General features: G+C 43.2%; 1 protein-coding gene across 2 annotated transcripts in view; it reads left to right on the plus strand.

Annotated features, from left to right (window-relative positions):
• SCARF1 (scavenger receptor class F member 1) overlaps positions 1-14,899 on the plus strand; it is a 103,594-nt gene that overhangs the window by 40,746 nt on the left and 47,949 nt on the right. For both annotated transcript variants that reach the window (XM_073670759.1, XM_073670760.1), the window contains exons 3-6: positions 1,104-1,205; positions 4,969-5,494; positions 7,571-7,789; positions 8,563-8,691. In XM_073670759.1, the coding sequence (XP_073526860.1) occupies positions 1,104-1,205; positions 4,969-5,494; positions 7,571-7,789; positions 8,563-8,691 (976 nt within the window). The remainder of the gene's footprint in view (positions 1-1,103; positions 1,206-4,968; positions 5,495-7,570; positions 7,790-8,562; positions 8,692-14,899) is intronic.

Here is a 14,899-nt window from a genome sequence, read left to right on the forward strand (position 1 = left end):
ATCGCCATCATATTCCGTGGCGCTTTACAGGCATTAACATCACTGTCCCTATTGGCAGTCACAATCTAAACTCCCTATCAGTATGTCTTTGGACTGTAGGAGAACCCAGAGGAAACCCACACAAACACAAGTAGAACTTACAAACAGATGTGGCTTTTACTTTGAAGGATAGAACTTACACTGGCATTTGTGGATTGCCTGGGGAACAGTGTTCGCAGTTCACACAATGATTTTTGGAATTATTCCTGAGCCCATTCAGTGATTTGCATGACCAAATCATGCTTGTTTTTAATGCAGTGCTCACTGAGGGCCAGTTGATCATGTGCATCCAATAATGACCATCGGTATTGTCCCTTGTGCACATGGATTTCTCCAGAATCTCTGAATCTTTTGATAATGTTTTTTACTGTAGATGATGGAATATTCAAAGTTTTTCTCATTTTAAGTTGAGAAACATTTTTCTGAAATTTCTCCACAATTTTTAGATGCAGTTGTTCAGATTGGTGAATGTCTGACCATCTTTGCTTCTGAGAGACTCTGCCTCTCCAACATTGTTTTTTTTTTATACGCAGTCATGTAACCATTAAAAATTTACCCTACGTCTGTTTTTAATTAGTATCACTTGCTTAACCAGCCTTTTGTTAATCCTGTCCCAACGTTTTTGAGATGTGTTGCTGCCATCAATTTCTAAATGAGTTTTTTTTTTTCAAATGAAATGGAAAATGTTTGTGACAGAAGCTGCTTGCACTTTTGGAGGTGGATGTGGGCCCTTGTGGAGCTGCAGCGGTTGCACCAATGATGTGTTGTCACTGACTCCTCTTATTATAATGCAATAATATAATAGTAATAAGGCAGGCAATAATTTACAAAGCAGCATGCCACAAGCAGATATGGAGACTCAGGAAGAGAACTACTCTCTATGATGTCCATGTGCCCTGGTTGTGCCGTGTCATTTGCTCAGCAGAACTATTATGACTGACAGCAATATAATGTATTAATACATTACAGTCTAATTTTCCAACATGAAATAACCCTTTTAATATGTTTATATGAATTATTTTGAATTGGACTCTTTTGTAAATGCGACTTTTCTTTCACCCCAGCAATTTGTGAAGGGGCTGATGCCTGCAAAACAGATGAAATTTGCATAAGACCAGGAGTATGTGTTTGTAAACCAGGTTTCTTTGGTGCTGATTGCTATTCACGTGAGTACAGCTACAGATTTGTAATCTATAAGTGCAGAATTAGTTTACATGTACAGTTGAAACCAGAAGTTTACATTCACTATATAAAAAGACACATATGCATGTTTATCTCAATATTTGACATGAAATCAGAATAAACCTTTCCCGTTTCAGGTCAATTAGGATTACCATCATATTTAATATTTTCCAAATGCCAGAATAATGAGAGAGGGAATATTTTAAGGGATTTTTATTTTGGGGAGGCAATACAATCGGCAGTCCAAAATTGGACATGCCAGATCGATATTTCCTCCAACAATATATTGTTCCTATACACATTAGACTGTTGGCTGAACCAGTTGATATTGGTGGGATCGGCCGACATTAGTCTAAATGTGTATTGGGGAGCCCTAGATGCTGCAGTTGTTGATCACCACAATATCTAAGGGGTTAAACTGTTGCGATCAGAACTAGCTCCAGTCACAGCAGTTACTGGCACTCTCCAGGTATGGGCCCGCTACAACTTCTCCTGACTTCTGCCATACATATACAGGTATCAGGAGAACTGGTCAGATGCCGGGCAGTGTTGTTTGTAGCCGAGATCCCCCAGTTTACAGCCCGATATCAGCTGGATGGTCTACCACCATTGGTGGAACACCACTGCATCCCGCTACTACTCAATTGAATTCCGATCTGGGGAATATGGAGGCAAAGTCAACACTTGAACACTTTGAAACCAGCCATAATGCATTATTCTGCTGAAAAAGTTATAGGTGATTGGTATATACAGTGGTGGCCAAAAGTATTGGCACCCCTGCAATTCTGTCAGATAATACTCAGTTTCTTCCTGAAAATGATTGCAATCACAAATTCTTTGGTATTATTATCTTCATTTAATTTGTCTTCAATGAAAAAACACAAAAAGAATTGTCCTAAAGCCAAATTGGATATAATTCCACACCAAACCTAAAAAAGGGGGTGGACAAAAGTATTGTCACTGTTTGAAAAATCATGTGATGCTTCTCTAATTCGTGTAATTAACAGCACCTGTAACTTACCTGTGGCACCTAACAGGTGTTGGCAATAACTAAATCACACTTGCAGCCAGTTAACATGGATTAAAGTTGACTCAACCTCTGTCCTGTGTCCTTGTGTGTACCACATTGAGCATGGAGAAAAGAAAGAAGACCAAAGAACTGTCTGAGGACTTGAGAAGCCAAATTGTGAGGAAGCATGAGCAATCTCAAGGCTACAAGTCCATCTCCAAAGACCTGAATGTTCCTGTGTCTTCAGTGCGCAGTGTCATCAAGAAGTTTAACCCCTTAAGCCCCGGAGCATTTTTCGTTTTTGCATTTTCGTTTTTGCTCCCCTTGTTCCCAGAGCCATAGCGTTTTTATTTTTTGGTCAATATGGCCATGTGAGGGCTTATTTTTTGCGGGACGAGTTGTACTTTTCAACGCCATTACTAGTTTTATCATATCCTGTACGGGAAAACGGGAAAAAAATTCCAAGTGCGGTAAAATTGCAAAAAAAGTGCAATACCACAGTTGTTTTTTATTTATTTTTTTTACCATGTTCACTGAATGCTAAAACTGACCTGCCCTTCTTATTCTACAGGTCATTACGAGTTCATGGACACCAAACATGTATAGGTTCTTTTATATTTAAGTGGTGAAAAAAAATTCCAAAATTTGGTAAAAAAAAAAATAGCGCCATTTTCTAAGACCCGTAGCGTCTCCATTTTTCGTGATCTGGGGCTGGTTGATGGCTTATTTTTTGCGTGCCAGGCTGACGTTTTTATTGATAACATTTGGGGTAGATCCGATGTTTTGATCGCCCGTTATTGCATTTTATTGCAATTTTGCGGCGACCAAAAACGTAATTCTGGCGTTTAGAATTTTTTTCTCGCTACGCTGTTTACCGATCGGAATAATTCTTTTTTTATATTGATAGATCGGGCGATTCTGAACGCGGCGATACCAAATATGTGTATGTGGGGTTTTTTTTTATTTATTTTATTTTGAATGGGGCGAAAGGGGGGTGATTTAAACTTTTATATTTTTTTATTTTTTTTTATATTTTTAAAAACTTCTTTTTTTTTTTACTTTTTGCATGCTTCTATAGTCTCCATAGGAGACTAGAAGCAGCAACTATCCGATCGCCTCTGCTACATACAGGGGACGAGCAGGTCCCCTGCATGCAGCAGAAATGGTCCTGTGCTATGAGCGCCGACCACTAGGTGGCGCTCATAGCGACAAGATCATGACAACCACAGGCGTCTGCTGCAGACCCTGGGTTGTCATGCACGCCCATCGGCGACCCGCGATCACGTGACGGGGTCGCCGGTGGGCGGGGCTTATGACGCGCTACCCGGAAGCGCGCGTTAAATGCTGCTGTCGGAGATTGACAGCAGCATTTAACTGGTTAACAGCCGCAGGTGGATCGCGATTCCACCCGCGGCTGTTGCAGGCACATGTCAGCTGTAAGAATCAGCTGACATGTGCTCCGTTCAGTGAGGGCTCAGCGCAGCAGCCCTCACTGAACAGGGGGTACGCAAATATGCGTACTAATACGTCCCCGGTAAGTAAGGGGTTAAAGCCCATGGCACTGTGGCTAACCTCCCTAGATGTGGACGGAAAAGAAAAATTGACGAGAGATTTCAACGCAAGATTGTGCGGATGGTGGATAAAGAACCTCGACTAACATCCAAACAAGTTCAAGCTGCCCTGCAGTCTGAGGGTACAACAGTGTCAACCCATACTATCCGTCGGCGTCTGAATGAAAAGGGACTGTATGGTAGGATACCCAGGAAGACCCCACTTCTTACCCCAAAACATAAAAAAGCCTGGCTGGAGTTTGCCAAAACTTACCTGAGAAAGCCTAAAACGTTTTGGAAGAATGTCCTCTGGTCAGATGAGACAAAAGTAGAGCTTTTTGGCAAAAAAGCATCAACATAGAGTGTACAGGAAAAAAAAAGGCATTCAAAGAAAAGAACACGGTCCCTACAGTCAAACATGGCGGAGGTTCCCTGATGTTTTGGGGTTTCTTTGCTGCCTCTGGCACTGGACTGCTTGACCGTGTGCATGGCATTATGAAGTCTGAAGACTACCAACAAATTTTGCAGCATAATGTAGGGCCCAGTGTGAGAAAGCTGGGTCTCCCTCAGAGGTCATGGGTCTTCCAGCAGGACAATGACCCAAAACACACTTCCAAAAGCACTATAAAATGGTTTGAGAGAAAGCACTGGAGACTTCTAAGGTGGCCAGCAATGAGTCCAGACCTGAATCCCATAGAACACCTGTGGAGAGATCTCAAAATGGCAGTTTGGAGAAGGCACCCTTCAAATATCAGGGACCTGGAGCAGTTTGCCAAAGAAGAATGGTCTACAATTCCAGCAGAGCATTGTAAGAAACTCATTGATGGTTACCGGAAGCGGTTGTTCGCAGTTATTTTGGCTAAAGGTTGTGCAACCAAGTATTAGGCTGAGGGTGCCAATACTTTTGTCTGGCCCATTTTTGGAGTTTTGTGTGAAATGATCAATGATTTGATTTTTGCTTCATTCTCTTTTGTGTTTTTTCCTTGCAAGCAAATTAAATGAAGATAATAATACCAAAGAATTTGTGATTGCAATCATTTTCAGGAAGAAACTGAGTATTATCTGACAGAATTGCAGGGGTGCCAATACTTTTGGCCACCACTGTATATGTCTGAAGTGAAGCCTTAAAGTTGTTTGGTTTCAACCTGATACAAAAATGTAATTAACATTTTCTTTTTAATTTTGTAGCATGTCCTGATCAGTACTGGGGTTCAGACTGCAAGCAGACGTGTTCATGTCATCCCAATGGAAAGTGTGATGGGGTGACTGGCAAATGTACATGCCATCCTAAGCAATGGGGGCCTACTTGTCAGAACTCCTGCCACTGCGGCCTGCACGGTACCTGTGACCAGCTCACTGGATTGTGTAAGTGTGAGCCAGGCTGGTGGGCTCAGCACTGCAATAAACAATGTCTGTGCAACCTGGAAACTTCCTACTGCAACCAGACTAATGGACAATGTATATGTAACAGCGGCTGGTGGGGAAATCGGTGCAGTATAAAATGTAGTTGCAACAAATCTCCATGTCTACGAACAAATGGAAATTGCATGTGTCTTGAAGGATGGTACGGTCACGGATGTGAACACCGATGTGACTGTGTGAAAGGCAAATGCAACTCCAAAAGTGGCTACTGTGAATGTTACACCGGATACCAAGGAAAAAGATGTACAGAACTCTGTCCTGCTGGATATTACGGACCCAAATGTGAGAAAAGGTATGAAAAGGGGTAGTGAGAAATGTATATTCCCAGCAGGTGCTTGCCAATTGCTTATATTCACTGTCATAATCAACTGGATGATTCAATGACAGTAATGCAGACTAAACCCAATGAAACATTAAAAGGACTGTCCGGTCACAACATACTGATGAGCTGTCCATAGAATAGGTAATCAATATGAGATTGGTGGGGTCCAACACCTGACACCCCCACTAATCAGCTGTTGTTTCCCTAGCGGTGGTGATGTTAAAACTTTGAACAGAGCTGCAAAGAGCAGCTGCATTCAATGTGTAGTGGGCACTGCCAAGTACTGCAGAGCAGCTCATTTTTCACAGGATGCATATACTTTAGTCCTAGTGGAAATGTCACAAATATATTGCAAAACAAGTGTCATCTTCATCAGTGGGGGCATCTTCCTTGGAGACCTCTGCTGTATATCAAAAAGTTTCAGTGCAGGATGGAATTAATATACATTATTAACAGCACTCGGTGGGCGACAGACCATGTCAGGACGAGTATTTAATGATTCAAATGGCAAATGTATACAATAGATCTCCGCTTAATGAATTCATTTGTTGGCATTTATTCATATGCAGTAGAGACTATGGTTTATTAATATTAATACAAACCTTTATTTGATATTTGTCAAGCAGACTGAAAACAGAGGGATTATATGGCTCTGATCATATCTACCTCCGCCACAGATCCTGCCATCTGTACTGGAAGAAAATATTGCAGAATGCAATGGATACCATGGGGATAAATCAAGAGACCCTATTATAGTCAATGTGGCTAGTCGGGCACCACTTGTGACCTTCATGTGAAAGAACTGTCCCCTGCATACATTTATACTTTTTGGTATTTTAAATTAAAAGAAAAGAGGAAATTCATATGCAGATGTGTACAGAGCCTAAGAACCCCCAGACAATTAGATAACTGGTAACTAAAGGATGATTTGGCCGACAGCTATCTCCACCCGACATCCTGAAATACAAGAAAACACTGCTCTGCTTAGTGCTTTTATGTTCTCAATGGGAAAGCATTTGCCAGAATTGTCTTGTGGAAGGCTATCTTTACAGAGAACAAAAGCATTAGCCACTGAAATTTAGCAGGTTGGACTCTTCTCACCTCGTGATCATGTTGAGGAAGAGTCGGGAGACCCCATATACAAGCTCAATTTCAAAAAAGTTAGAACATTGTGTAAAATGTGAAGAAAATGAGAATGCAATGGTTTAGAAATATTTTATAGCCTTATTTTATTGACAACAGAACATGGAACACAGATCAGAAGGTGAAAGTTACACATTTTTCCATTTCATGTGAAAAAGTTAACTAATTTAGAAATGAATGGCAGCAACACCAAGAAAGTTGGGACGTGGTTAACAAATGGCTAGAAAAGTAAATGGTTCTAATGAAAACAGCTGAAGGGTCGACAATCAACTAATCAAATGATTGTGTATAAAAAGACTATGTCAGAGAGGCAGAGTCTCTCAGAAGCAAAGATGGTCAGAGGTTCTTCAATCTATGAACAACTGTATATTAACAGTATAATAGTAGACATGTCCTGGGACCAATTTTTTTGAGATGTGTTGCTGCCATCAATTTCTTTTTTCAAGTGAAATGGTTAAATGTGTAACTTTCACCTTCTCATCTGTGTCCTATGTTCTGTTATGAATTAAATATAGTTATAAGAGATTTCCAAATCATTATATTCTTGTTTTCTTTACACTTTATATAGAGTCTCATCTTTATTGCATTCGGGGTTGTACATTAGACTGTTGGTTAATCCTGCCAATATGTATGGGGGCATAAACCATTAAAATGCATTGTTAGAATAAAGTAACATGTTTTTAGGCACTGAAGGTTTTCAATGTTGACAGTGATCATTACCACTGAAGGAATTCCCTCTGACTGTGATAAATATAGAAAAAAGGGCGAAAGGACAAGGGTCATTTAAATTAAAATGATAATTCTGGTACTTATAATTCTGAGAAATGTAGATAGAGTTTTGTCAATAAATGTCTCCCCATTATCATGAATAACATTTAATTTTTATTGTGCTGAATTTACTAGGTGTGGAAGATGCAAAGCGGGCCACTCGTGCTCCCCTTTTGATGGCTCCTGTGGGTCCTGTGAGTCTGGCTGGATGGGAACACGTTGTGATTTGCCTTGTTTAGTAGGATATTATGGAGAGAACTGTACACAGAAATGTCCAAAGTGTCTTGGGGAAGAAGCATGCAGTCCAGAGAGTGGAACATGTCTAAACTGTGATCCTGGCAAGCTGGGATCAAGGTACTTGATTCTTATTTATTTTATTATTATTTCCTTTACTTATTTGTTCATTGTGTCCTTACAGTAAAGCATCCCAACAAGAAGTGGGCTCAAAAAATGAGAACAGAGTTGAATTCAAACAAGGATTCATGTTTATAATTATTTTCATTTACTCAAAGAGAGTCATGTGGGCGCTTTATGCTTTAAGAAGGCTGCACTGTCTCCAAAAATTGATGGGGTACACCTTCCCTCCACACACAGCCTACTCCATATACATAGGGTGAAGTGTTTATCCTGCCGTATGCAAATTGTCTCTTCAGAGGGGAAGAGGAGTAGAACTCTAGCGCCACCTATTGGAAGCAGTGAGTGGCGGTGGCGCTATAGTTCTATAGTTCTTCGGCAGTGAGGACCTGTGTATATGGATGATGTACTGCCAAGAACGACCATCTTTTGGGCAAACCATAAAAATCATTTCACCTGACAAAGGAGCATTTCGCTTGTTCGTCAGGTGATCGGCAGGATGTACAATTATAGTGAAACGAGCGTTCCTATCTCTTTTTCATTATAATCATGTATTGTAAATGGGCTCTAAGTCACTTGTACAATTGCACTGTTTTAACAAGCAAATTGCCTCTTCAGATAAAAAGAGGACTTGTGATACAGCAACTTGACTACTGCAATTTGTCCATCTGTAAAGCCAATTAATTACTATTTTGATGACATGAAGCTTGCTTGCAATTTGCTTGCTCCGCTCAGCCTGATGTGGGTCTTAGCTGTTTTACTTATCGCCACAGATGTGAGTTTTTATGTCCTGCTGGAAATTATGGAAACAGATGCAAAGACTTGTGCCCACCCTGCATCTATGGGAACTGTGACTCTGTAACGGGAGAATGTGTCTGTGACATTGGATACTGGAAACAGAGGTATGACACTCATAGGTGTATGCATGAGAAGGACTATGGGGTCCAATTAACCCATTATGCCATTCAATTGCCATGTCAACCACCCCATCCTTACCTTAAAGGAAATCTCTCATCTGATTCATGCTGCCCGAACCACAAGTAACATAAATTAGAGCCTGGCTGCATCATTACTACTGTGTATGTTTTACAGTGAAACTATGCATCATTTCAGAAAAAAACATATTTTGAAAAGCCATCCGGGGACTATGTGGTGCAGCTGAGTAACGCGAGGCAGGTCCCCTAGGCTGACCGGTCTTACCTTATGTGTGTCCCTAGGGACTGACCTTTCAGTCAAAGGTATCAGGACAGGGAGAATCCATTTGTCTTGGACTAATCAGCCTCAGACACATAGTCCCTGACAGTCTTTTCAAAGTATTCACATGCACATGTGCAATAATACAGCCAGGCTCTAATTGATGGTGCGGAGGTTTGGGCAGCATGAATCAGATGATAGATTCCCTTCAAAGTCCTATCATTTGGGAAAATCTTCAGACTTGTTTCTATTAACCTTATCTTTTAGTTTGATTTATCTTTATTTGACTTTAATTTTTTGTTAACTCCTAAAAACAGAAGAGACTATAATACAGTATCAGAGATCAGTTATAGAAAGAGAACTCTGTGCTCTGAGTAGCCCTCACCCTGACAAACAAGAGGGAATGATAGAAAAATATAAGACAAATTAATTTTGTAAAAGGAACATGTCAGCGCAACGTTTCAGAGTAAAAGATACATGACTGCAATCTTGAGTAAGACTCTAATTAATGCTGCCCGTAATGAAGGCAACATCAATCTGATGACATGTTCCTTTTAAAGGGAATCTGTCAGTAGGATCAACCTTCCTAAGCCATCTATAATGGCCTGTAGGTCATAGGAAGCTGAATAAAATGGCACATTGATATCTGTGATCTGATGTCTTATTCCAGAGAAATCCACATTTTTCTCAAATGTAAATGAGCTGTTAAGATCTCTGGGTATGACATAGATCTCCCTGAGACTCTGCCTTCAGGGCTAGTTATAAATAAAAGAGGGAGTTACCAGTGTGAGACATGTACTGACTGACAGTCTGCTCTCCTGATTGCACTGCAGAGGTGTTTATATGCAGAACTAACCAGGTATACTAATCAAAGTCTGTAGAGCGAGGATTTCATCGTAGCCTACCTGGCATTGCTAAACCCACTAAGAGAACATTTTGGGTTAAAACCAAACCTTGTATAGCACGCCTGAGTTCTAGGAGTTTAAACCTTTAATATCCAGAATCCTTTGTCCATCCGAGCATTGTATAAAATATTGGGTTTCTGATATGACAATTGAAACAATATTGAAGAGGAACAATATGTTTGATTTTCAAAGATTTTTGGTAAATGATATAAGATATTGACCTATATTTCTTCTTTCATCTCACGGCGAGACTTTAGTTTACTAGCTGCAGATGGCAGTATTGCTCTCCCAATTATTGTAGGAGCGTTCGGTCAAGACTGGAGGGAGGAGCACCGTCTGCACTTATAAAGCACTATGTATCTGAGCACAGATGTGCTAAATTCATTAAGAGGAAATCATGTATTCATTAATCTCAGCGTGTTGACGTGTAGTGTATGTATATGTTTGTACAGATGTTTGTATATTGGCCACAGCAAATTTGTGCACCTGTACATTCATTTAATATTATAGGTGCTTCGCCCCTATTTTTTTTTTTATGATAGTGTGTGGGTACAGTATGGCAGTATGTCCAGTGTAGTTTGCATAATGTTTGGCATTTACTAGGCACTGTATGAACCATCTTTGCACAGGCTCTACTCAGCCCACATTAGAACATGTGAATCCTTTGGTGGGCTTTTGTGCAGGAGTGAGCCCCCCACCCCACTATGAGCAGAATTTGAACTATACACTTGATTGGCTATGTACAGACAAAGGCAGCATCTCATCATCCATTTAACAAACTATGCAGCTTATTATTATAATATAGAAACAGGGTCGGACTGAGGTGTCTGGGGCCCACAGGGAGAACTGACCCTAGGGGCCCACCTACAGCCATATGCAAATATCTGTTATCCGCTATCCCTGTTATAGTGGAGCATTGACTGGCGGCTCCTGCACATCTACTGTGCGACACTAACTGGGATGTACAATTACGGTAGTTTGCATTAATTAAAGGGGTTCTTTGGTTAAAACAAGTTATCACCGATCCATGGGCTCTACAGGATAGGTGATCACTTATTGATCGTTTGGGTCCGAACATTGGAAAACGCACCTATCGGAAGAATGGGGAAGTTTCATCCCTGACAGGACACTTATCCCCATTTTAAAATGCAGCGACAGCTGGGACCATAGGCGGATTATAATGAGGGCAATCCGGGCTACCGCCTGGGGCCCCGAGCCTGCAGGGGGCCCGCGGCTCCGGGCGGGGTGTCTAATGCCGGATTGCCCTCATTATATGTGCGGGCCACGGCGGCACATACCAGTAGCAGTGGCAGGAGGGGGGCCCCGGACCGCTCCCCCAGCAGCGGCCGCCGCTACTTCTTCATCGGCCGGGCCAGCACTGCAACAGTTAACTTCCCTGTGCTGGCCCGGCCGTGTCACTGCTAGGAGACACGGCCCTGTGCGCGGCCGTGTCTCCTAGCTGTGACGTCACGCAGTGCGCGCCCGTCCTGCACTGCTGCAACGGAGAAGTCAGAGCAGGCAGGAGGAATGGAGCCGGGGGATGGTGAGTCTGTGTGTGTATGTGTATGTGTGTGTGTGTGTGTGTGTGTGCAGGCAGATATCATTGTGTGATGTCTGTTTATATGTATTTTGTGTTTCAAATGTATTTATGCGTGTATGTATATGTCTGTATATGTTTGTGTGTGTGCGTGACTGCGTGCGGCCTCCTGCTGAGTATAGTTGGTGCCGTGCGGCCTCCTGCTGTCTCTGGGGGGGGCGCCATGCGGCCTCCCACTATGTATAGATGGCGCCGTGCGGCCTCCCGCTGTATATTGATGGCTCTGTGCGGCCTCCCGCTGTGTATAGATGGCGCCGTGTGGCCCCCTGCTGTGTATAGATGGCGCCGTGCGGCCCTCTGCTGTGTATAGATGGCACCGTGCGGCCCCCTGCTGTGTATAGATGGCGCCGTGCGGCCTCCTGCTGTGTATAGATGGTGCCGTGCGGCCCCCTGCTGTGTATAGATGGTGCAGTGCGGCCTCCTGCTGTGTGTAGATGGCGCCGTGTGGCCTCCTGCTGTGTGTAGATGGCGCCGTGCGGCCTCCTGCTGTGTATAGATGGTGCCGTGCGGCCTCCCGCTGTGTATAGATGGAGCCGTGCGGCCTCCCGCTGTGTATAGATGGCGCCGTGCGGCCTCCTGCTGTGTATAGATGGCACCGTGCGGCCTCCTGCTGTGTGTAGATGGCGCCGTGCGACCTCCTGCTGTTTGTAGATGGCGCCATGTGGCCTCCTGCTGTGTATAGATGGTGCCGTGCGGCCTCCTGATGTGTATAGATGGCGCCGTGCGGCCTCCTGCTGTGTATAGATGGTGCCGTGCGGCCTCCTGCTGTGTATAGATGGCGCTGTGCGGCCTCCTGCTGTGTATAGATGGCTACGTGCGGCCTCCTGCTGAGTATAGATGGCGCCGTGCAGCCTCCTGCTGTCTCTGGGGGGGGCGCCGTGCGGCCTCCAGCTGTGTATAGATGGCGCCGTGCGGCCTCCCGCTGTGTATAGATGGCGCCGTGCGGCCTCCCGCTGTGTATAGATGGCTACGTGCGGCCTCCCGATGTGTATAGATGGCTACATGCGGCCTCCCGCTGTGTATAGATGGCACCGTGCGGCCTCCCGCTGTGTATAGATGGCACCGTGCAGCCTCCCGCTGTGTATAGATGGCTACGTGTGCTCAATATTGAGTCATACAATTAATGTAAGGCTATGTGCCCACGATACAGAAATGTTCCGGATTTTTTTTGACCGTTTCTGCATCTCCCTGGCAGAAAAAACGCATGCGGATTTTACATGCGGATTGTACATGCGGATTTTACATGCGGGTTGTACATGCTTTTTCCTGCCAGGGACATGCAGATGTGAAGCGTTCTTCACTTGCATTTCCGCATGCGGGTTGACAAGCGCTTTCCAAGCGATTTTAGCATCACTTGGAAAGTTCTTGACAACTTGGTCACACTATATAAATCCATGCAACCTGCATGGATTTATATAGTGTGACCGTAAAAGAATGGTAAAAAATAAAAAATATATACTTACCTTCTGATGGCCTGCCGACATCAGCGGTCGCGTGACCCGTCACATGACTAAATGACGTCACGGCAGGTCCTTTTCAGACCATCGCGAGCTGCCGGCAAGCCAGAACACATCGGATAAAGACACCGGGGGCCATCTGAAGGTAAGTATAATATTTATTTTTTATTTTATTCTTTTTTTACAGGTTCTATGGTACCCGGGTCCGGAGGAGAGTCTCCTGTCCTCCACACCCGGGTACCATCCGCACATTGAAACGCATGGATTCCGCATCTACAGATGCAGGGATGCGGATTCCATGCGTTCTAATGCAAGTCAATGGCGGCGAAAACGCCGCGCTTCCGCAAAATAATTGGTAATGCTGCGGATTTTTCCGCAATGATAATCCGCAGCGGAAATTTCCGCAGCATGTACACAGCACATGCAGGTTATCATTGGGGAACATGGCAGACCTTCTACCAAGCGTTTTTTAAGCGTTTCTGCAGCGGAATTGCCGCTGCGGAAACGCTTAAAAAACGCATAGTGGGCACACAGTCTGAAGAAAATTATTATAATTAATATTGTGTCAAATTAATTTCACGTGAACTATCACATGATCTATCACAGGGGATCATGTGACATGTCACGTGATAAATCAAGTGTGTGTGTGTGGGGGGGGGGACCCGCGCCCTCTAAACTGCCCAGGGCCCTTGCTACTCTTAATCCACCCCTGGCTGGGACGTCTACCCGCAGCTCTATTCATTCTCTTGGGGGGCTTCCAAAAAAGAGCAGCATTCACAGCCACTGAGGGAATGAATGGATCAGTGGTCGCATCTGACATGCCGCTCCAGTCTAATGGGGAGAAAAGCTCCACATTCTGCCTATTGTGTCCCAGCAGTCAGACCCCCACCAATCAATATTATCACTGATCCTGTGGAGAGGTGATTACTTGTTTTCACCGGAGAACCCCTGTAAGTGCATCTCTGCCGCTCTGGTCCAAGTATTTAATCTCTAAGGCCACGGCCCCACTATCAGTATTTGGTCAGTATCCGGACAGTATTTTTTCTCAGGAGTGGGAGCCAAAACCAGGTGAGGAACAATCAGAGAAAAGGTATAATAGAAACAAGTCACCAATTCTGCATTTATCACCCACTCCTTGTTTTGGCAGCGACTCCTGAGAAAAAATACTAACCAAATACTAATGGTGGGGCTGTGGCCTAATGGAAAAAAATCTTTTCCTAGTTAATATCAGCAAGAACAAAATGACCGCCATACACAACACAGTTCACTGTATCAACACCAATAATACCACATACAAAAGGGACAAATATCGCCACACCATGACTAGATCACATATTACCACCACATAGTGACCGAATAATACCACATACAAGGAACAAATACGGCCACACCATGACCAGACCACATATTACCACCCCAAAGTGACCAAATACTACAATACTGATCCTGAATACAAACCACAATACTAACAACACTGTTATTACCACCAGCGACATTATACACAGGAGCTCTGTATATAGTGTCAGTGTACAGGTAACACAGTGATCACCAGTGACATTATAAACAGCAGCTCTGTATATAGTGTACAGGTAATACAGTGGTCACCAGTGACATTATACACAGAAACTCTGTATATAGTGTATACGTAATACAGTGATCACCAGTGACATACACAGGAGCTCTGTATATACTATATAAACACGTGGTCAAAATTGTTGGTACCCCTCATTTAATGAAAGAAAAACCCACAATGGTCACAGAAATAACTAGAATCTCACAAAAGTAATAATAAATTAAAAATCTATGAAAATGAACAAATGAAAGTCAGACATTGCTTTTCAGCCCTGCTTCCACAGAATTAAAAAAAAAATTAAACTCATGAAATAGGCCTGGAAAGAAATTATGGTACCCCTGAAAATAATGTGAGAAAAGGGACATGTTAAATCAAGTTGTGTCC

The sequence above is a fragment of the Phyllobates terribilis genome, unplaced genomic scaffold (assembly GCF_046119375.1).
Source record: "Phyllobates terribilis strain yellow unplaced genomic scaffold, ASM4611937v1 Scaffold_2__4_contigs__length_985480577, whole genome shotgun sequence".
Taxonomy (NCBI): domain Eukaryota; kingdom Metazoa; phylum Chordata; class Amphibia; order Anura; family Dendrobatidae; genus Phyllobates; species Phyllobates terribilis.